Source organism: Myxocyprinus asiaticus, chromosome 15, assembly GCF_019703515.2.
Source record: "Myxocyprinus asiaticus isolate MX2 ecotype Aquarium Trade chromosome 15, UBuf_Myxa_2, whole genome shotgun sequence".
NCBI classification, from domain to species: Eukaryota; Metazoa; Chordata; class Actinopteri; order Cypriniformes; family Catostomidae; genus Myxocyprinus; species Myxocyprinus asiaticus.
The window spans coordinates 26,920,299-26,942,058 of record NC_059358.1 but is presented as its reverse complement, the minus strand read 5'-3'; the positions used below and the strand labels follow the sequence as shown (position 1 = coordinate 26,942,058).

Genomic DNA, 21,760 nt, shown 5'->3' with positions numbered 1-21,760 from the left:
AAAGAAAAACGCATTTAGTACTTTTAAATTGAAAGGTTAAAGATGCACAGCTCTTTATTCTGGCTCGGAAAGAGTTTATTGAAGTAATTTGATAAACCCAGGGGAGCTCATTCTCCCATTCCAAATACACTCTTAATTCATTGGCAGCCACCTCTCACATTCTCTTGAGCTCTCACATTCACAGGAATCAGTGGGTGTGTGGTTACAACTGTAGCAAGCATTTCACATCTAATCTAATTAATTACTTAGTTTATAAAACTGGAATGTAATTAATTCTCTTATTCATCTTCTTAAGCAGTCTTTAATCAGATACAAGACTGGCACAAATATAACACATGGAAAGTCCTGTCCAATGTCAATGTCATTACTTCCTACGGCTCCTGGCTGGAGCTTTGGGGGCTGCAGGCTGATTGGACGTGCTGAGAGAGGAAGTGAGAGAATAGGCCTGCAGGTCAACTCTCTGCTGCAGAATGCCAGTCAATAGAAACTCTGTGCTGACCACGGGCAATGACACACTCGCTGCCTTCTCACAAAGTGCTCTATCCTGCTCACATGACACCACCACAGTGTGTTCCTGAACAGACAGAGGGAAACAGAGAGCGAAGGAGGTTAATCAGTATTAAAGGTTGATAGGAAGATACAATATATGGCCAAAAGTGTGTGGCCACTCAACTGAGCATTTAATTTCAAACACATGGGTATTAAAAGGGAGTTGGTCCTCCCTAACAGCCGATATTCTTTCGGTAAGGCTTTCTGCTACATGTTGGAACAGAGCTGTGGGGATCTGCCCTCATTCAGGCACAAGAGCATCAGTGAGGTCAGACTCTGGTGCTGGGCGATGGGGTCTGGCTTGGAGTCGGCATTGCAATTCATCCTAAATGTGTTTACTGGGGTTCAGATATGGGTTTTGTGCAGGCCAGTCAAGTTGTTCACACCAGACTTAGCAAACCATCTCTTTCTGGACCCCGCTTTGTGCACACGGACACTGTCATGCTGGAACAGGGTCCTATCCATACTGTTGCCACAAAGTTTGAAGCACACAATTTCTATAGAATGTCATTGTATGTCATTTAGATTTGTCTTAAGGGCCAGTTCGGTTAATTACAAGGGATGTCCACATACTTTTGGCAATCAGGTAATGAAAATATATGCATTAAAATGTAGCAGAAAGAATGCATATGTTTTTGGATACCTTATGACCAGAGGGCATTTTGGCAAGGAAACGTGCTCCACAACAGATGATGATTTCTTTCATTTGAGATGGTTCTGGCATGACAGATGGCGTCACATGAATCTCATAACCCTATAAAAGCAAGGTTAGAGGAGAATATATGTGATTTGAAGGGTAGACTCATTTGAAGGCTCAAGAAGCAATGTATGAGAGAGTATGAGGGAGCATTGCACAAGCAGCCATACCTTTAAGAGAGGCTGGCTTTGAGCTGTTTGCAGTGCCTTTTGTAGGCTGAAACTAAACTTCTTCTCCTGCTCGACATCCTTCAATAAATATTCATCAGCAGAGAGGAAATGGCTGGATTTGCCACACTAAGGAATAAAGAGAGGGACTCTCTTTAATGTACCAGTTAGAGTTTTATAATTACTCAGTTATCAATTATATCTACTATGTTAGATCTCCCAAATTGGCTTCTAAAATTGATGTGTCATACTTCAATTCAAGTTACTTTAAAGTATGATCTAGTCATGGTTTCTATAGCTCAATTGGAAGAGTAATGCCAAAGTCACAGGTTTGATTCCCAGGGATCATACATATTTATTTATTTTTTCTCCCCAATTTGGAATGCCCAATTCCCAATGTGCTCTTAGTCCTCGTGGTGGCGTAGTGACTCGCCTCAATCCAGGTGGCGGAGGACAAATCTCAGTTGCCTCCACGTCTGAGACATTCAATCCGTGCATCTTATCACATGGCTTGTTGAGCGCATTACCGCAGAGACATAGCACGTGTGGAGGCTTCACGCTATTCTCCGCGGCATCCATGCACAAATCACCACGTGCCCCACCGAGAGGGACAACCACATTATAGCGACCACGAGGTGGTTACCCCATGTGACTCTACCCTCCCTAGCAACCGAGCCAATTTGGTTGCTTAGGAGACCTGGCTGGAGTCACTCAGCACGCCCTAGATTCGACCTCGCAACTCCAGGGGTGGTAGTAAGTGTCTTTACTCGCTGAGCTACCCAGGCCCCCCAGGGATCATACATATTGATAAATATACACCTTGAATGCACTAAGTTACTTTGGAAAAATGAGCATTTGCCAAACAGCTAAATGTAAATGGTGGTAAAAACCCCTACTGGGCAGTCCATGGCTATAGAGCACAACAGTGACTGGTCATTTTTCCCATTCATTTTTTCCATTGGGATTTCATAAAATCCTTCATAAAAGAGTTCTATGCCAAGAACCAAATCAACCAGCTCCAAGGTGAATTACATTACAAACTTTGATTTTAAGCATAGAAGAACTTGAAAATAGGACAAAAGGCGAATATGTGTATGACTTTCTTTCTTCACCAGAACACATTTGAAGAAAAATAGAAAAATATCTTAGCTCAGTAGGTCCTTAAATTGCAAGTGAATGGAGATTTCAGCCAGCATAAACGTCAACCATACAACACCAGCTATTCAATTACTGTCCTCTAAATTGACACAATTGCTTTTAGTGCGAAAAAGATTAATATTGAAGTACTTTTTTTAACTCTAAATCATGCTTACGGTGAGCAGCGGTACACGTGTGACGTAATCGAATTGGCATTTGAAACACATTAGCTTGGTTGGTTTTGGTTTAGATCTGTATTTATCTGTTTCTTTACTCACAATAGTGCGTTTGTGTGCTCATCCTGGATGTCTCAAACGAGTGGAGAATGTGAGATTACATCTGCATCCATGGCAATGCAAATACCTCACATGACAAATCTTATAAAAATAAATCTCCACCTTTGACCAGCCCCAACCAATAGGTGGCTGAATGTGAAAGTGTAGATTTACAGTTAAAAAAGGATTTACTGTAAATATTGATCTGTTTCTCACATGCACCTATCATCTCGGTTCAGAAGATATGGATTTAACCACTGGAGTCTTATGGATTATCTTTCCTCAGGATCATGGGTAGTGTTTTAAAAAATAAAGGTGAAATGATGTGAACAGGTGGCTTCAACAGAATCATATACCTCAGAGGTCACGGTAGGTCTGTCTTTAAAGGTTTACAAACGTAATAATCAGTTTCCCTATGGAAAATATTAATGGGATTTTTACTTCCAGATCCAGACAGTTGCACTCTATAACACCAATCATGGCCATTAATAAGCACTCACTCACCTTCTTTAGCCAGTCAGGAGTCACAATAGGCACTCCTCTGGCAACAGCACACAGAAACTTAACAGTGCGTCTAGCCTTATCAGTCACCAGATGAGTCATATCGTTCACCCCCCTCGCCAGACTCCCACCCAACCGGGCAACTACTTTTTCCCCTTCCTCATCAGTCAGCCCAGTAAATAACACCTAAAAGGAGAACGAAAGTGATTGGTGTATTCCACACTGATAAACCAGGCTATTGAATGTTTATGTGAATGTTGTGTGACCTTGTGCATCTGACTGGCTACAGAGCATCGTGGTGTCTTCGGTGTGGGTGGAGGCATCTCATCTGTGGATGTGCTAGTGTTGGCTGCTCTCTTACGACATCTGCTGTTGCTTTGGGCTATAGCAGGCTCTTCCTCTACTGCCTCTGCATCTTGTTCATGCTCATTGCTCATTCCAGCATTGATATTCTCTGCACCAGAACGCCTACCTCCTTTCCCCCTGCCTCTTCCTGAAGTTTTGGCTTGGGTAATTTCCTCTACTTGTTCTGGTAATTTCACACTTTGCCTCCCTCTTCCTCTTCCCCTTGTCCCTTGGTTCTGAGTTCCCAAGCTGTTAGGGGATCTTTCAGAACTGGAGCGAGATCGAGACTGGGGTACGCAACTGGAGTCCTGCTCTGTTTCCTCAACTTCACTAGCAGGACCTGGAATGTTTTTTCTCCTGCCAGACTGTCTGACACTGACTGGTTCCTCGTTAACTGTCTGTCTCCCTCGGCCTCGCCCCCTGCCCCTCCCTCGGCCCTTCTGGCTAGATTGCTCCTGTTGTGAGGATACAGACTGCTCCGAGTTCATTGAGGAGCTTGATTGGCGACGTGTCATTCTGCCTGGAGCTTCGTCACTGGGTACCTTTAGATCTGTCTTTTCCTCCTCCAATTTTTCATTCTCTGAATGGTTCTTCTCTGTCTCTTTTTGTTTTCTTTTCTGCCGTTTTTCAGTTTTCATCTCAAGCTTCTTATTTTCTTGTCTCACCGCCTCTAATCTTTGTAAAAACTCCTCATTTTCCATCTTGTCTTTTTGTTCCATCTCCCTCCTCTCTCTCTGAAATGTTTCCTCCTCTTCCTTTTTAAGCTTTTGTCTTTCTACATCTTCTCTTTCTCTCCTCTCCAACTTCTCCATCTTTTCTCTTTCCTTCAACTCTCGGTCTAAACAATCTTTTTCCTCTTGTTCCCTCTTTAACCTCTCTATTCTCTCATTTTCCTCTTTTTCTTTTTGGATTTTTTCCTCTTCTTCTCTTTTTCTCCTTTCCTGCTCTTCTCTTTCCTTCAACTCTCTTTCCAACCGATTGTTTTCCTCCTTTTCCCTCTTTAACCTCTCTGTTCTCTCCTTTTCTTCTTTCTCCATCCTGATTCTTTCATCCTCTTCTCTTTCTCTCACCCTCTCCAATTGTTCCGTCAGCTCTCTTTCTAACAGTTTGTTTTCCTCTTTTTCCCTCTCTTTTCTCTTGTTTTCCTCCTCTTCTTCCCTTTTCAATCGTTCTGGCTCTTCTACCTCCTTTTGTTTTATTTCTTTTTCTCGCTCTTTATGTTCTTCTTTTTCCTTTCCCTTGCACTCCAGTCTCTCCTTTTCTTCTCTTTCTAACCTTGTTTTCTCCTGTTCTTGCAGCTCTTTCTCTTTATGTGCATTCTGCTCTACGTTCTCCTCAAATCTTTCCTCTTCTCTACATTTCTTTCTCAAACCAGTCCTTCTTGTTCCCCTCCTCGTTGTTATTTTTTCCTCCTCACTCTCTTCCTCTTCCTCAGACAATGCTTTTCCCCTCTTCCTTTTTCCTTTCTGACCTTTTCTACATTTTCCTCTGCCTTTACTAGATGCTGCTGTCTCACCAGCCTCCTCTGCCTTCTCTTTCCTCTGACTTCGGCCACTAGTTTGTCTTCTTTTAAGTGAGCTGTCTGTGCTTGCTTGTTCTTCTTGGGCATTCTCCTCACACATGGGCTGTGTTTCAGCAACGTTGTGATCAGAGTTTGGTCCGACAGACTGTGCAGGTTCACCTTCATTTTTTTGCATACCCCTGCGGGATCTCTTGGATTTAATTCCACTGTTGAGATCTTCATCCCTTTCTTTTTCTTCCTCACAAACAGGCTCTGTTTCTGTTATATGATGAGGGATGTCCTCCTCTGTTTTCAGTCTTCCTCTGCATGATCTTCTAGACAGCATCTTGTCACTGAGCTCTTTCTCCTGTCCCTCGCCTTCCTCATGCATTGGCTGTGTTTCCACCATGAAGACATGAGAGATGGAGGGTTTTTGGAATTGTTTGGATTTATCTTCATCTATTTGCCCGCTGCTAACCCCACTGTTCAGATCTTCATCTGGTGCCTCTTCTTCCTCATACATAGGCTGCATTTCTGCAATGAAAATCTGGGAGTTGGGCTTGTTTTTATCTTTCTGGATTTTGTCTCCACTATGGGTTCTCCTTCTACCCCATTCCGTGTTCCCCTCCTCCTCCTCACCCTCTTGTGCACACTGCATTTCATTGGTAGTATCGGACTCCACAAGCTGGGTGGGCTCACTCTGATCTGCCTCTTTCTCCTCTCCAGCCCAGATGAGTTGTGTGGGGGCATTGAAAAGTGCGAAAGTCTGTGACTGCTCTTCTTGTTTAGGGGTGCTGGAGATGATCAGAGTATCTGCTGTGGAGAGGTGAGAGTCATCAAGCATCATTTCATCATCATCTTCCTCAGCCTTTGCAGTAGGGATGAGCTGGGTTTCAGCAGTGGAGAGGTTGGAGTAGGTTTGGGTATGACCCAGAGAATCCTCCACCTCTTCATCCTCTCTGTCTATCTCTGTTCCGTATGCCTGTGTAGCCTCAAGGTCAAGTTGTTTTGGCCTGAGCCCAGCACTGGCTCCAGTAACTCCTGGAAATGACATTAAAAGACATAAAACACAACACTTCCCTTAAATTTTAGTTTAAAAAATGACAGTCTCCAAGATATTAAGCCAACACACACAGTAGAGGCACCTTTAGATGGTTTCAAAGGTAATATTAACTTTATAAGATATTAGGCATGTATCAAAAGGGATTGCAAAAAAAAAAAAAAAAAACTTTAGAATTTACTTAACACAGTACTGTGCAAAAGTCTTCAGCGCATTAGATGTTTCACAAAAACATTTGTCTTAAGACGGTTATTTTATATCTTCAAATTAGTGTCAGTAGGAAATATCACTTTTAGATGTCCAAACATTCCATTTGCAAACAGAATAGAAGTAGAACAAGGAGCCTTTCAACAGATGGTATGGCCCCACAGAGCCCGGATCTCAACATCATTGAGTCAGTCTGGGATTACATGAAGAGACAGAAGCAATTGAGAAAGTCTAAATCCATAGAAGAACTGTGGCAAGTTCTCCAAGATGCTTGGAACATCCTATCTGCAACAACCAAGAAAAACTGTGTCCAGGTATACCTAGGAGAATTGGTGCTGTTTTAAAGGCAAAGGTTGGTCACACCAAATATTGATTTAGCTTTTTTTTTATGTTTACTGCACTTTGTATTGGGTAATTGATAAATAAAACATATTCATTAGGGATGCACTGATAATACTAGCTAGTACTCATTTTAGGACGATACTGGAGGGTTAACACTCATACTTGGAATTCGTATCATCCTTTCATGTTTCTGAGTACAAGTATATTGACATAATCAGAGAGTGCTTTCACCAGACTTGCGCTTGTCAGTCATCCATGATTTTTTTATGGATAATTTCAAATGTCCTCCGTCATTTTGTCAGATAAAACAAGAAAGAAAACCAGCTCAAGCTAGCACATCAGATGTAATTTTATTTATCTTCATGTGATATACAAATGCATCTACTTTCTCTATTTCTCTCTCTCTGTGTGTACACTTGTGTGTTGAAAGAAAGAGAGAGCGATGGAGCTCTTTCATCAGACTCGCACCGGACGGTCATTCTAGTCCTAAACACAGCGTCTTCGAAAATTATATCCATTATGTATAAAGACAAGGTCAAGGTGGACAAGGTGATTGCAGTTTGCAGTTTCACTTTTACTGCCCACCAACATAGGACAAAGCAATCAAACATCAAACACTATCGGGCACAACAAACTCAGAACACTCAATCAACACTAATGGTGAATTGTCCACTCCGCGATTAGACACAACAATATGCGTAAAGTAACGGCGATAAAGCATGAACATCGTTATTCAAAACATCTGTGTGAGCTGGGTTACTTTTAAAGATAAGCTACACCCTGGTCATTATATCCATGAACTGTCATTTGTAATTAGTGAAACACTGTATCAAATGTACAGTCACTTGGTACTGGCCAATACTCTAAGACTAGGTACTAGGTACTTGTATCGGTCTTCAAAAATGGTATTGGTGCACTTGTACTATTCACTGCATTTTCACAAGTGCCTAAAATTTTGCACAGTACTGTGTATGAATTCTATAATAAAAAATGAATGAGATTATTAGGCAGGAAGTGAATAGGATGGTTACCGTATGCCTGTGTGGGCTGCAGGTCCCAGTCTTCTTCTGAGTGCTCATAAGCTTGGGTGGGTTCCTCATATCTAATCTGTGCTTGGTAAGGATGGTTTTGTTTTTTGAAGGTGCTCTCTTCTGATTGCTCGGCTTTGCTGCTCATGGAAGCATTCTGACTCACTGCAACATCCAGTGCTCTGACGAGTAAAGGTTTAAGAGGATCCTCATCATCTATTTCACTATTTGGCAGAAGGTCTCTGGCCTCCGTCTTTTCCTTGTCTTCAGCTTCTTCATCTACATCAGTGTCACTGTCAATGTGGAACTTTGTCCCTGGAGCTGATATAGGTCTGATGTCACTTTCCTCTCTGACTGGATGTGAAACCCCTGTCACCATGGAAACCTCCATGGGATCGTTATCCTCAACATCAGTGTCACTGTTCAAGTAGAATTCTGTGTGAGCGGGGGCTGGTGAAAGTCTTTCTGCTAAAACTCTGGGAGGTTCTTTGTTCTTTTTGTGGACATTTTCAGGAATGGGAGGCTTGTCGTCCTCAACATAAGTATCACCGTCCATATAAAGATCAGCTGTGGGTTCCACCTTTGGAGCTACTTCCATCTGAACATCTGGTTCAGCCTTACCTTTCTCTTCCTCCTCTACCTCAACATCAGTATCACTGTCCATATGAAGATCAGCTGAAGTTACTGATTCCCTCTTGGAAGCTACGTCAATCTGAGCTTCAGGTTCAGTCATGCTTTTCTCTGTCTCTTCTTCCTCAGCATCAGTATCACTGTCCATATGAAGATCAGTTGACGATACTGGTTCCAGCTTTATCTTGCTTTTCTCTGTCTCCTCTTCCTCTACATCAGTATCACTGTCCATATGAAGACCAGCTGAAGATACTGGTTCCACTTTTGGAACAACTTCAATCTGAGCCTCTGATTCAGTTTTGCTTTTCTCTGTCTCCTCAACATCAGAATTACTGTCCAAGTTTAGGGCTATTTTACCAGTCATAGATGAGCTTGAACAGGGCTCACTTGATCTTTCTGTCAGTCTGAATCTGTCCATTGCATCTGAAGACAGAGTGATGGAGCTCTCATCTTCACTGAGAAAAACAAAAGAACAGCAAAACTTATTTTAAGTAGAGTAGAGATGACAGATGAGTATTTGTAGAATATACTGGTAAGGGAATGGGATGATGGTTTATAACACAGATTTACACTTAAAGGAAAATAAAATTCTCTCATCATTTACTCACCCTCATGCCATCCCAGATGTGTATGACTTTCTTTCATTTGCTGAACTTAAATGAAGATTTTTAGAAGAATTTCTCAGCTCTTTTGGTCCATACAATGCAACTGAATGGGTGTCAAAATTTGGAAGCTCCAAAAGTCACATAAGTCAGCATAAAAGTAATCCATATGAATTTGGAAGTATTTCTAGCAAAAAAGGACCTAAATATTGATCTGTTTCTCATCCACACCGATCATATCGCTTCTGAAGATATGGATTAAAACAATGGAGTCGTATGGATTACTTTTATGATGCCTTTATGTACTTTTTGGAGCTTACATCTTTTTCAAAATTGCATTGTATAGATCTACAGAGCTGAAATATTCTTCTAAAAATCTTAATTTGTGTTCTGCAGAAGAAAGAAAGTGATACACATCTGGGATGGCATGAGGGTGAGTACATTTTCATTTTTGGGCGAACTATCCCTGTAAAGCATTAGTCTTTATACAGTTATATCACTTACCCTATGTGGTAACACATTAAAAGTATAGTTCACCCAAAAAATAAACTTCTGTCATAATTTACTCACCCATGTAGTTCCAAACCTGTATGACTTTCTCCTGCAGAGTGACAAAGAGACACGTTCCCATTAATTTTCAATGAGAGCAGAGCGACACAAGCGACAGACTGTTGGCGACAAAATGTCGGTGTGGAGAATGACACAACAAAATTAAAAAAGTTTAACTTTATGCAAATGATGAGTGACATTCAAAAGCAGCTACCAATGAGAGTGAAGGCAGTGGAGCTCATGTCACCCATCTGCTGTGAGTGAGAGTTACTTTAGACAATTTTTGTTTTAAATGTTTCTGTGAGTGATTTCAATGTTCTATATCATTTGTCTGTAACCACATACATGGATATGGGCTAATAAAAACGACATGTGGAAAACCGTGTCGTCATTCTGAGAGAGTTTGATTCATACATTGATATAACGTTTGTCTTGCAGGTTATATAAAACACTCTCCCCAGCAGAATGTTAATTTTTAGGGGCTAAAGAACTGATTCCATGTCAATTTAGAAAGATATTTTACTTTTACCAGCAGTATCACCTGTAATCAGCATTTCAAAAGCTACTATGGCCAGATGTCCAGTCCACCAATTACGTTAGAGCATCATCAGTAGGAATGCCCACTAGCGACTTCACAGTACAGAGACTAGCGACACCAAGAGACAGTGTTGTTGGTGATGTGAATGGGGCTTGAAGGAGATCATTACAGTACTGTCTTTTCAATACAGTGGCAGTTCATATTGACTCACTTCACAGCTTAAAAAAGGACCCAAATGTTTAATAAAAGTAATCCATGTGACTTGTGTGTCATGTTCCAAGTCTTCTGAAGGCATGCGATAGGTTTTGGTGAGGAAAAAAAAAAAACAGAACTGATTTAATTTTCAGTGAAAATCTTGACATTCGTTACACGTTCATGAGCGCTATGAGAAAAGCTTGTTCACAGTGGCTTGCATGTTCACAGGACAACTTGAGTTGTTCAGTGCTAAAACCAACCCAATTTTTCACGTGCCACCATGAAGAAGCTTCTCTCATGCACTCATGAATGTGCAACAGACATCAAGATTTTCAATTAAAGATGCCTTCAAAAAACTTGGAATATGATGCAGGAGTCGCTGGACTACTTTTACGATACCTCTGGGCCTTTTTTGAGCTTTAAAGTGAGTCACTATTAACTGCCATTGTATTGAAAAGATAGAGGACTAGCTTCATTAACACATCTTTTGAAGAAAAGATAAAGTCATAAGGGGTTAAAACAACATGAGGGAGAGTAAATTACAACAACATTTCAATTTGTGGGTGAACAAATGTACAAATCTTTCCTTTTTTTATTTTTAGAAAAGTTAAGAGAAGTGTATGTTTAAAAAATAATTCTCATGTCACCATCATGTTGTTCCAAACATGTATGTTTGTCTCGTCTCGTCCGCAGACGAAAGAAAGTCACACGGTTTGGAAAAATTTTATGGTTTGTAAATGATGGCAATTTTCATTTTTGGGTGAACTTTCCCTTTAGTAAAACCCTCCATACCTCTCTGGAATTACATTTTTTGCAGGTGTCAGGAATGTTGAATTTGTGGGACTACACAGATGAGAGGAGGATGCAGAATCTGAAACTACAAAAAGAAAGAAAAAAGCATGAATATAGAGTTTTATATCTTACGGTAATGTGTTTTATGCCTCACTTTACCTACCCAAATCCTTCCTCCCATCTGAATCACTTTCTCCATCTGACCCAGAGTCAGATTCAGGCACCAGGGTGATCTCAGGCTGTTTTTGAGTTGGTTGTGGTGAATGCAGACTGGCTGCACTCTTGGGTTGTTCATCATCAGAACTCCATAAAGGCACTGGAGGCAAGACATTCCTCCCTTTCTCATTCAATCCATTCTGCACTCCTTTCCTCATCTTTGACTCAGAGTCACAGTTGGGCAGTGATGGACTTCCCATTTTTTCTTGCTTGGACGTTCCTACACTCTCTAGAACTATATGCGCATCTCTTTTTGAGGTGTTTAGGCTGATATATTGGCATGGCACGTCAGCAAGTACCACACTGTCTCCCTCGGCCAAAGCATATCGTACATGAGGCGTCAGCTTGAATCTGCCTTTTCTGGTTCCATTCAAACTGCCCATGTCCCATAACAGTGCTTCCACGGCATCACTGTCATCCGAACGGCTGTTACTAGAGCGTAATACAGAGATGGAGATGACAGCATGGTGACTGGACACAGATCGGGCCGGAAGCAGAACAGAACAGGCAGCAGGATCACGACCCAAGACATTCTCTCCGAGGTGGAGAGGGAATTCTAGTAAGAAAAGGAGAAAGGAAAATAATGTCATAATTTCACCTGTGTTTAGATGATATTAGTTTTACAACATCTTTATATTAAAAGGAATAGTTCACAAGTAACTATTTTAGTAAACATTTTCACGTCCATTAAGAATTAATGAATACATAAGGGGTGCATGTGAACAAGGTTCTGTCACAGTGCTCATAAACGCACAACTGACATCAAGATTTTTACTAAAAAATGACTTACATTTTAGCTTGTTTCTTAACAAAACCTATCATATGCTTTCAGAAGACTTGGAATAAGACGCATGAGTCACATGGACTACTTATTTGATACTTTTAGGTCCTTTTTTAAGCTTTAAGTCAGCATAGAATCAAAACTGACCCTATTTATTTTCTTAATGCATGTTATTGGTCATATTTTGGACGATTCAACCATGCATTTTTACCTTAAACCATTGTATTAAAATGTCATAACTTGCTTTTCCGCTGATATGACTGACTCTTCTCTGCTGACATATGTGAGACTGCAGCCAATAGGCAACATTTCTTAGTCATTTCTTAGTCAGTTTTAACCCCGCCCCTTCAAGTGCCTGTCCTGTACACAAAGCTGGCATAGATATGGTGAAGAGGTGCATTTCCCTCCCAAAACCCTGTTCAATTCTCCAGACTTCCTTGGTTATGGGCCCACTGGATTGAATTTTTGCATTTCAAAGGAGAAGGAATAACAGCGAATTCACTGTTGTGTTTGAGGCATTTCACACCTGATTACTTTCAATGAAAGCATCAGTTGGATGCAGAGAAAAAGGCTAGAGTTTATTTGCAGGCATTTTTCTAACATATCTTGCGATGTACAGCATGAGTAAGTGTTCTTTATATTTAGTGTATTGTGATTCAAAACGCTGAAATATTGTGATCTTTCACTCGCTCGTTTCTCATTCATCTACATTGGTCTTTCTTTTTGAGGGCACATTTTTTTCTAATCCTATACAAATACACTGTGGTATCCTTTTGTGTCAAACACTTCACTGTAAACAATTCGCTATCATAAATTCTCAATCTAAATAATAATATTTTATATGTATACTTAGGCCGAGAATATAATTTATTTGTGACAAATGCTGACATTTAGCAGTTGTTGTTACAAATAAAACAGATGATTTTGTTACAAATAAAACAGGATGTTTATTACAGGATATTTAACAGCTGTTGTTACATATAAAACAAATTATTTTATTATGGGGCATTTTTGCCTCCAGCCCCCTTTAATTTCTGACCCTGGTATAGGAAGTAACACATTGAGGGTTTTGGTCTCACCTGTCTCTGGGATGTGTTCATTTGTAAAAACCTTCAATATTGCCACTTGTTCTCTTTCTGTTCTTCCTCCTTTCTCCTCCTCTTCTTCTGCAGAGTAGGAATCCTCAATCTGCTGAGTCGCATCCATCTTCCCCTCCAGCTAAAAGTTCAGGTGAGATGATCGTTACCACGGACATATATGTCATAGATACCGTTTCCAAGGTAAATAAGAATATCTACGCTATGTTTTATGCAACTCTTCAAGTGTGTAGCATACAGTATACACATAACCAACATCAATAGTATTGTCATTGATCTGATTACTAAAGATGCATATGAGTGACAAACGCACCTTGTTTGATATAAGGACACAGGACGCTGAACTTCTCTAATATATATATATATATATATATATATATGTATCGATTAAGACATACAACAATGCTTAATGAGGAAGAGAGGTGAATGCATTGCAATGCAAGTTATCAGAAACATTTAGAAATAAGTAATGCTTCCCTTTATCACGCAAGGACGTGCAAAAATATAAGTTTTTGAGCAGGGTTTACATTTGTTTAGGTATACTGTGCGTGATCATTGCATTTAATGAAAACATGCGCTTACCGTACCACGCAGAACACTTGGAAACAATTTCCTGAAAATTTAACCCCGCCCTTGGATACTACGTATTCGCAAGTCAAGCTGTCTGTCAGAGATTAAACTCACATTGATTGGCTAAAAATTCGTCAAAGCGGCCTGATTGGTCATCAGTAAAACAGCAGTCTTTTTTTGGTCCGAAGTTTTCCCCGCTCTCTGCTGAGGGTGACTATGGTGCTTTGCACGTTGTTTTGCTTTTGGCAAGACTATTAACTGTGTCCTCCGTTAGAAATATATGAGACGCATTAATATAGATAATTAATACATTTATGACGTTCTTTTAGGTTTAAGCCTGGTGAATCTTTTTTTTTTTTTTATCCTTGATATATTACATAGTGAGGTTCAAAAGTCCACTTGAGAAAATGTTTCAAGTCTATGTAGCATTTCACTTTTTTCTATTTTCTATTATTTTTTTATTTATTAAAAATGATATATTATCAGCATGACAATTTGAGAAAATTTCTTAGTATTTATTATAACAGCATGCACTCAAGCTGGCATGGACTCCACAAGTTTGAGCACAATTATTTATTTGATTAGTTTGCTAGAAATATTGCAGCAGATTAAATATGTCTAATTCATTTTACATCATAAATTACTATCATTATTATTATTATTATTATTATTCTGTAGATTTTCAAAATGTAAAAGCTTTGTTTATTTCTTGGTTTAAATTAGACTTTTGAACCCCACTGAATATTTTATGTGTATTTACACAACAGCCTATATATTTAATTTAACCTTTCTTTCCTGTGATGGTTCACTATGCATGTATATTTTGCTGGTTTACTAATACATATTGTGCTGCATTATATTTTACTATAAATCATGGATATACACTAGGGCAAATCCCTCAAAAACGCAAACTTTCTTTAAAATCCAGTTTCACCTACTTAAACACACCAAAAACCACAGTAAAAGTCTTGATTTTAACAAAATGTTCATTTTGTTTATTTTGGTTTTCTCCAGAGGCTCAGTTTTTACCTACAGGAAAGCAAACAATATGCAAGGGATATTAAAAACATTTAAATATATCTTAAAATAATGCAGTAACACTTCAGAGTATGAGCTCAAATATGGGACATCATTTATGACATAATAATGAGTCCATGAATTTAATATTTGCACAATCATTTCAACATGCTAAATTCAACAATTCCTTGTCCTTCTATCTTCATAATAAAGCACTTTACTGTTTTGCCCTTTTCATTCAATTTATTTCCTCCTATAGACGTTGGCTGGCGTCCAAGTAAGGTTAAGATTCAATAACACTGTTATTCTGAACCTTGTCTTTCTTTTAGACCTTTTCTTTTTCTATCCTTCATCTTTCACAAAACATACATTTCTCTTTAAATCTTTTTGTCAAAATACTGCAATCAGACACGAAGAGGTTGTCGAAGTGCCGTTATTTCACAGAGTTGCCCTGTTCTAGTGCAATAGTAACAAACAAAAAATCGTAAACACTATAATAATCATTTTCACTTGAGTTCTTTGTAGACAAAAAGAAGCAAATAGTAAAATGAAAGAAAAATTTGATGTAGTCTTCCTCTCTGACCACACCACCTATCTGGTTTACATCAATGGTTCTCACTCAAATACAGCTTCCCTCCAACCTTTGTGTCCTTAGGCATTATCTATATTCTGCCTGACCCATTCAAATACAAAACTACAAATATCACTCTGCCTTTGAGTAATTTGATGTTTTGACGCTTTATTCTTGCCTATTGTGTACAGAGAGGAACTGAGGACGTCAGACTGGTAAAAAAAAAAAAAAAAAAAACTCCAATAAAAAAGTGAGTGAATTTTAATCATAAACACTCACATGTTATTCACCCATTCAATGTTAAAGAACATTCTTTCTGCATACCTCTGGTTCTTTTGGCCCCATTTGTCTAGTGCTAATTTCTACTTCATCTGATTGAGACACTAAATGATGCTTCCAAATGTTTTGCTACATTTATCCAGACTTGAACACACTACTTCTTCCCAAAACACCACCATGTTCCCATCTCTCCACCCCCTTCGTTTCTTTCTTAAGCATCGTCTTCTGCCTCTTCCTCAAACTCCCCCTCTTCCTCAGCGGTGGCATCCTGGTACTGCTGGTACTCGGACACCAGGTCATTCATGTTGCTCTCTGCCTCAGTGAACTCCATCTCATCCATACCCTCTCCTGTGTACCAGTGCAAGAAAGCCTTACGCCTGAACATAGCTGTGAACTGCTCAGAGATACGCTTGAACAGCTCCTGGATGGCCGTGCTGTTCCCAATGAAGGTGACGGCCATTTTGAGACCCCTAGGGGGAATGTCGCAGACAGCAGTTTTGACGTTGTTGGGGATCCATTCCACAAAGTAGCTGCTGTTCTTGTTCTGGACGTTCAGCATCTGCTCGTCTACCTCCTTCATGGACATGCGGCCACGGAACACAGCGGCAACGGTCAGGTAGCGACCGTGTCTTGGATCGCAGGCAGCCATCATGTTCTTTGCATCGAAAACTTGCTGTGTGAGCTCAGGCACGGTGAGGGCACGGTACTGCTGGCTGCCTCTGCTGGTTAGAGGGGCAAAGCCGGGCATGAAGAAGTGCAGACGGGGGAAGGGCACCATGTTAACAGCTAATTTGCGCAGGTCAGCATTTAGCTGGCCGGGGAAACGCAAGCAGGTGGTAACACCACTCATGGTGGCAGAGACCAGATGGTTGAGGTCGCCATATGTGGGTGTGGTAAGTTTGAGGGTGCGGAAGCAGATATCATATAAGGCTTCATTGTCTATGCAGTAGGTCTCATCTGTGTTCTCAACCAGCTGATGGACCGACAGTGTGGCATTGTAAGGCTCCACAACGGTGTCAGATACTTTTGGGGAAGGCACCACGCTGAAGGTGTTCATGATGCGGTCTGGGTACTCTTCACGGATTTTGCTGATGAGGAGTGTGCCCATACCTGACCCGGTGCCCCCGCCCAGGGAGTGAGTGAGCTGGAAGCCCTGTAGGCAGTCACAGCTCTCAGACTCCTTACGAACCACATCCAGAACTGAATCCACAAGTTCCGCTCCCTCTGTGTAGTGGCCCTTGGCCCAGTTATTACCAGCCCCACTCTGTCCTGTGGGGTGACAGGAAGGAAGCACAGACATTAAACTGTATAGTGGAAGATGAGGGATTTCACATTTGTTATCTACAGTATATGCATTTGCTTTGTTTTTGTTTTTTACGATTTGTTTTAATTTGCTATTTTCATAAAGAGATACCCATATGACTTTCTTCTTTCTGTGGAACACAAAAAGAGATGTACTAATCTCAAACTTATTATCTGACTCCATCATATTCCAACTCTAAATTTCCTTTTACAAGCCACTCACCAAACACAAAGTTGTCTGGTCTGAAGATCTGCCCAAAAGGTCCTGACCGCACAGAGTCCATAGTGCCGGGCTCCAGATCCACAAGAATAGCTCTTGGCACATATTTACCTCCTCCATGAGAGTGAGAGAGAGAGACAGGGAGAAAGAAAGACACAAACCAGCTCAATACACATACAGTACAAATTAGATGTACAAGGCAAAATACAAGTGAACATCTTCACTAGGCACATGCAGGTTAAGGGCTTTGAAAAATCAAGTACCTGTAGCTTCATTGTAGTAGACACTGATTCTGTCCAGCTGCAGGTCACTGTCTCCATGATACGTTCCTGTTGGGTCTATCCCATGCTCATCACTAATCACCTCCCAGAACTGAAAACAACACAAAGCAATGAAGACATTTTCCCCTTAGCTATTACATGCTGATATAACACTTAAATTCTATTCAGTCTTATTCAATAAATTATTTTTATACAGCATTTTGAGAAAAAGTGTAAACTAATCTACCACTAGTGTGTTTTTCTGGATGAATAGCATGAGTTTAGACTGAGTTTTAGCTCAGAGGGAGGCTTTAATCTTAAGCAAAAAGCTTCCCCTTATATGGGCGTTTAAATCATTAATTCTGTGTTACTGTCCAAGTGACCTTAATCTGAGAGAGCCAGAGAGAGGGGGGATGAGATGGACATAACAAGGGAGTAAGCAAAGGAAATGGACAATGAAAATATATTGTTCTTGGGAATTAAGCTATTGAAAATAATTGTTTTGAAAGAACGAGGCCAGTAAAGGTGCTGACTAACAAAGCCCTTTTACTGTGACCCTGTTCTGAAACTCAGGGCAACCTACAATTCTGCGGTGTCATCACGTAAATTAAGCATAAAATACCATGTTGACATAATTATTTGGTTTCACCCTTTTGACCTTTTTAACAATAAGCTGATGTGACAAGGAGGAGGGTGTGGCCAGGCCTTGAGGGTGCACAGCCGGTGCTGAATCAGATGATCAGCAGGAGACCGAGATAAAGGGGGGACGGAGACACCAGTTTGGGAGAGAGATAGTTTGTTTTATGTTGAGTTTACATTAAAAGTTACTTTGACTTTTCAGCAGGTTCCCGCCTCCTCCTTGCCCGACCTTTATCTGTTACTGTGGTGCCGAATCCCGGGAGGGAGGAGGAATGTGTTGTCGCGGAGTCCTCACTGCTGCTATCCGCCTGGGGAGCAGCCACGGCCATCTGCCTGGGAACGGAGGGGTTGCTGCTGGCCGGCGAGAGCCTGAGGAACCGCTGCCGTCCGCAGAGATGGGGAGGAGCAGTTCCGTCCGCCAGGGGTCGGAGGGCTCGTTGCATCTGCCAGGGGAGGAGCGAGCTGTCGTCCGCCAGAGGTGGGAAGAGTGGTTGAGGACCGGGCGACAGCGTGTCCAGGGACAGGCGAGTGAGACCCTTTCCCTCTCCTCATGCCTCCCCTCGTCACTCCCCCAGGTTCCCAGGAGGCGGGGAGGACCACAGACTGACAGAACGGCCGGAAGTGCAGCGTCTCCCCTCCAGAGAAGTCAGTCCGGTGGCACCCCAGCCTGAATCGGGCAGGGGAGGAGTGTGACGAGGAGGAGGGCGTGGCCGGGCTGTGAGGGTGCAAGGCCGGCGCTGAATCAGATGATCAGCAGGAGAGCGAGATAAAGGGGGGCCGGAGATGCCAGTTTGGGAGAGAGAGAGAGTTATGTTGAGTTTTACCATTAAACTTTACGTTGACTGTTCAGCCGGTTCCCACCTCCTCCTTGCCCAGCCTTTAATTGGTACATATGATTATCCCATGATCACTTCTGAATGAGTTTAATTTTATCAATTATTCAATCCACTGTATCAGTTTAATATAATGAATATGTAATTCACTCCTATTTCATTTATATTTATACCATGCAGGCGATGGACAGCAGCTGTTAGATCCATTAAGTCCACACACACCATTAACTCCCTGACCTCAGCTGAGAAGCAGACACTGAAGAACTAGAATTTGAAAGGCATGTCAGAGTCTTATAAAGGAAGATTTAACCCAGTTACTGATGGAACAGAAGACATGCGACATCTCATGGGCAATCTTTAAAAAAATTTGCATCTTTAATGGGGTCATTGGATGTGAACTACAGTATGTTCTTTTTGTCGGCTTTAATCCCTTTGTTGATGTGGTACTGTGTCAGATTTAATTAATTAAGGGAATATTTAAATGTAATAAAACGGGCAAAACTGTATCTTTTGTTTGAATAATTGCATACAGTAAAAAGGGGCCAATTTGAAAGCAAATTAAACAGTGACTTAATACATAGGAACACTAACACAAGGTGATTTAACTGATTAAAAGACTTAACGACACAATAATAGGCTACTTTAATGATTTAAACGATTTTTCTTTGTCGTTCTCCGTCGCCCCACCCTTCCAGTCCTCCGCTTGATTAGTCCATCACAGCGCTCCATATATGCACATCGTCAAAAGAGTTTAATACAATAATAAATGCAGAAAATACTTGAAAAATAATAATAAACAAATAATTCTACACGATAATATCGCTATTACTGTATGTGATATTCAAATCAGTGCCACGTGTCATAGCTCGCGCGCTGGTCACTGATGGTCCTGACAGCTGTTTAAAGGGCTCGTGACAGTGATAACTGGTGGGCACGGTAATAATTATTGTGCGCGCGGCTGCTCAGATCAAACCCGCCACACCCGGTGCATCGCAAAGAATGGGAGAAAGAAAGACGACAAACCCCCCTCTACTCCGTCAATCACTTCACCCATCGTACTCTGATTTATAGACAACGAGATTTCTGAGAATGCGGAATTTGAGCGTCATTCATTCAAAGACAGAGCAATTGTTCTATTTAGTAAATAGAACAGGAGATTTCCCGAATTTAGGTCGTGAAAAAAGGAGCTCAGATGAGGCATGCAAAATGAGAACAAGGTTACAGTAGACTAATTAAAAAGATTTCAATAAATATAGAATAAATGGCTATAAAAATGTTATTAAACTGTCCAACATGTTGCTATCATGTAATAAATTATTAATTGTGCAGGTCTAAATACATCTTAAAGAGTGTGCTGTGTAATATTATTAATACTAATTTGTCGAGAAATTCTGCACAAAATTAAGACTAAATCATTATATTTTAGATTTTGTAAAAGTAAAAGCCTATCTTAAGTATTGTCAAAGCACTGGCATCCTCTATATATAGGGGCTTCATTGTTGCATTGTGAGACCCTTCTATAGTTCTTTTATACTTATGCCAAATCCAAATCACTCGCTTTATACTCGGAAAAAAACTCTTCTTACCTTGGCACCAATTTGGTTTCCGCACTGACCGGCCTGGATATGAACAATCTCCCTCATTGTTAGAAATTGTGCGAGAAGTTCTCAAATAAATGTGCAAACTAACGGCGTGGCTCAGCAATAATTTGGAAAAGCCGGACAAAGGCTTTATATTCCTGGACTGTCTCCAGAACGAGGCTGGAATAGTAATGGGCGGGGTTTGCACGCACTGCTGGATGTTGAGAAACCTGATTGGTGCTAGACACATTCACTGGTGCGGATCGGAAGTACATAGGGAGTGCCAACATGGATTGTATGTGCAAAAAAAGAAAGAGAGAGAGAGAAGGAGAAGTCTGCTGAATATATCAAGTTGTGATTTTCCTATCAAAAATGCAAAACGAAATGTTTAATCACGTCATTCCACAAAATTAAAGTTTTCACCTCACCATAGCTCTGTCACAAATGCATTCATAGACAGACTGCACAATATAACATCTATTTAACAGTAAATTAATATTTTAGTCACGCTTTTTAACAAATAGCTTGACTCTCTTAAAGAAACATTCCAGGTTCAATACAAGTCAATCTCAATCGATATAATATTGATTACCACAAACTTGTAGCTCTTTTTCTTAAAAAATGCAGAAATCAGGATTATTTGAGGCACTTACAATGGAAGTGAATGGAGCCAATTTTTTGTTCAAACTTTTTGTTCAAAGTTGTTTAATCATTATCTTCTAGTTTATGGTGTTAAATTGGCTATAACTTCACACAGAAAAGGTTAGTAAGCGATTTTATCACACTTAAATCATGTTAACACACATATTGTTTATGTCTTGGGGTTATACTTTTCAAACAGTGAGTATTTGAATGTTTACGGATTGGCCCCCATTCACTTCCATTGTAAGTGCTTCATTGTAACCCAGATTTTTGCTTTTTTTAAGAAAAGGAGGGACCACTCGATATTATTTATTTATTTATTTTTTTGTGGTAATCAACATTATGCCACAAATACTGTCGATTGAGCTTAACTTTTATTTAACCCGGAGTATTCCTTTAACATAATTTTACAGACCTAAATATGTACAACTTGGTCAAAATGTGTACTTTGAACCATTTGCTCTTCAGCATATGATTCATTATAGTTATGTTAGTAGCTAATAGTTGTGCTATGGCATGAAAATGTATGGTACAAGTCCATTATTGTGCTGTTTAATATTCTGAAGGCAGGGGAGTAGTTTGCCTTTCTCCTTTTGTAAACGAATAGAAGTGTTTTGATCCTATGTCCACAGCAGAGA

At 40.5% G+C, this 21,760-nt stretch overlaps 2 protein-coding genes and 1 long non-coding RNA gene across 7 annotated transcripts; 1 reads left to right on the top strand and 2 right to left on the bottom strand.

Moving 5' to 3' along the window:
* Window positions 1–53: 53 nt before the first annotated feature.
* Window positions 54–13,829, bottom strand: LOC127452745 (mediator of DNA damage checkpoint protein 1-like). 4 transcript variants are annotated; one of them, XM_051718413.1, is made up of 10 exons: window positions 13,792–13,829; window positions 13,192–13,330; window positions 11,279–11,887; window positions 11,116–11,200; window positions 7,813–8,894; window positions 3,593–6,213; window positions 3,330–3,512; window positions 1,417–1,542; window positions 1,193–1,303; window positions 54–574 (listed from the first exon to the last, which is right to left on the bottom strand). In XM_051718413.1, exons 2-10 carry the CDS (start codon window positions 13,316–13,318, stop codon window positions 365–367), a joined length of 5,154 nt encoding a protein of 1,717 aa, XP_051574373.1. In that variant the 5' UTR covers window positions 13,319–13,330; window positions 13,792–13,829; the 3' UTR covers window positions 54–364. The 4 variants fall into 4 exon arrangements, with proteins under 4 accessions (XP_051574373.1, XP_051574374.1, XP_051574375.1 ...); XM_051718414.1 differs by lacking the exon at window positions 13,792–13,829 and adding an exon at window positions 13,523–13,702; XM_051718415.1 differs by lacking the exons at window positions 1,193–1,303; window positions 1,417–1,542.
* Window positions 13,292–20,467, top strand: LOC127452750 (uncharacterized). The gene is made up of 3 exons (XR_007899307.1): window positions 13,292–13,342; window positions 18,270–18,953; window positions 19,081–20,467. It is a non-coding gene; the product is annotated as an uncharacterized LOC127452750 (long non-coding RNA).
* LOC127452748 (tubulin beta chain) lies at window positions 14,748–20,630 on the bottom strand. 2 transcript variants are annotated; one of them, XM_051718429.1, is made up of 4 exons: window positions 20,487–20,630; window positions 17,432–17,540; window positions 17,172–17,282; window positions 14,748–16,915 (listed from the first exon to the last, which is right to left on the bottom strand). In XM_051718429.1, the coding sequence occupies exons 1-4, from the start codon at window positions 20,541–20,543 to the stop codon at window positions 15,858–15,860; spliced, it is 1,335 nt and encodes a 444-aa protein (XP_051574389.1). In that variant the 5' UTR covers window positions 20,544–20,630; the 3' UTR covers window positions 14,748–15,857. The 2 variants fall into 2 exon arrangements, with proteins under 2 accessions (XP_051574389.1, XP_051574390.1); XM_051718430.1 differs by having other exon boundaries at window positions 17,172–17,279.
* Between the last annotated feature and the right edge of the window lie 1,130 nt (window positions 20,631–21,760).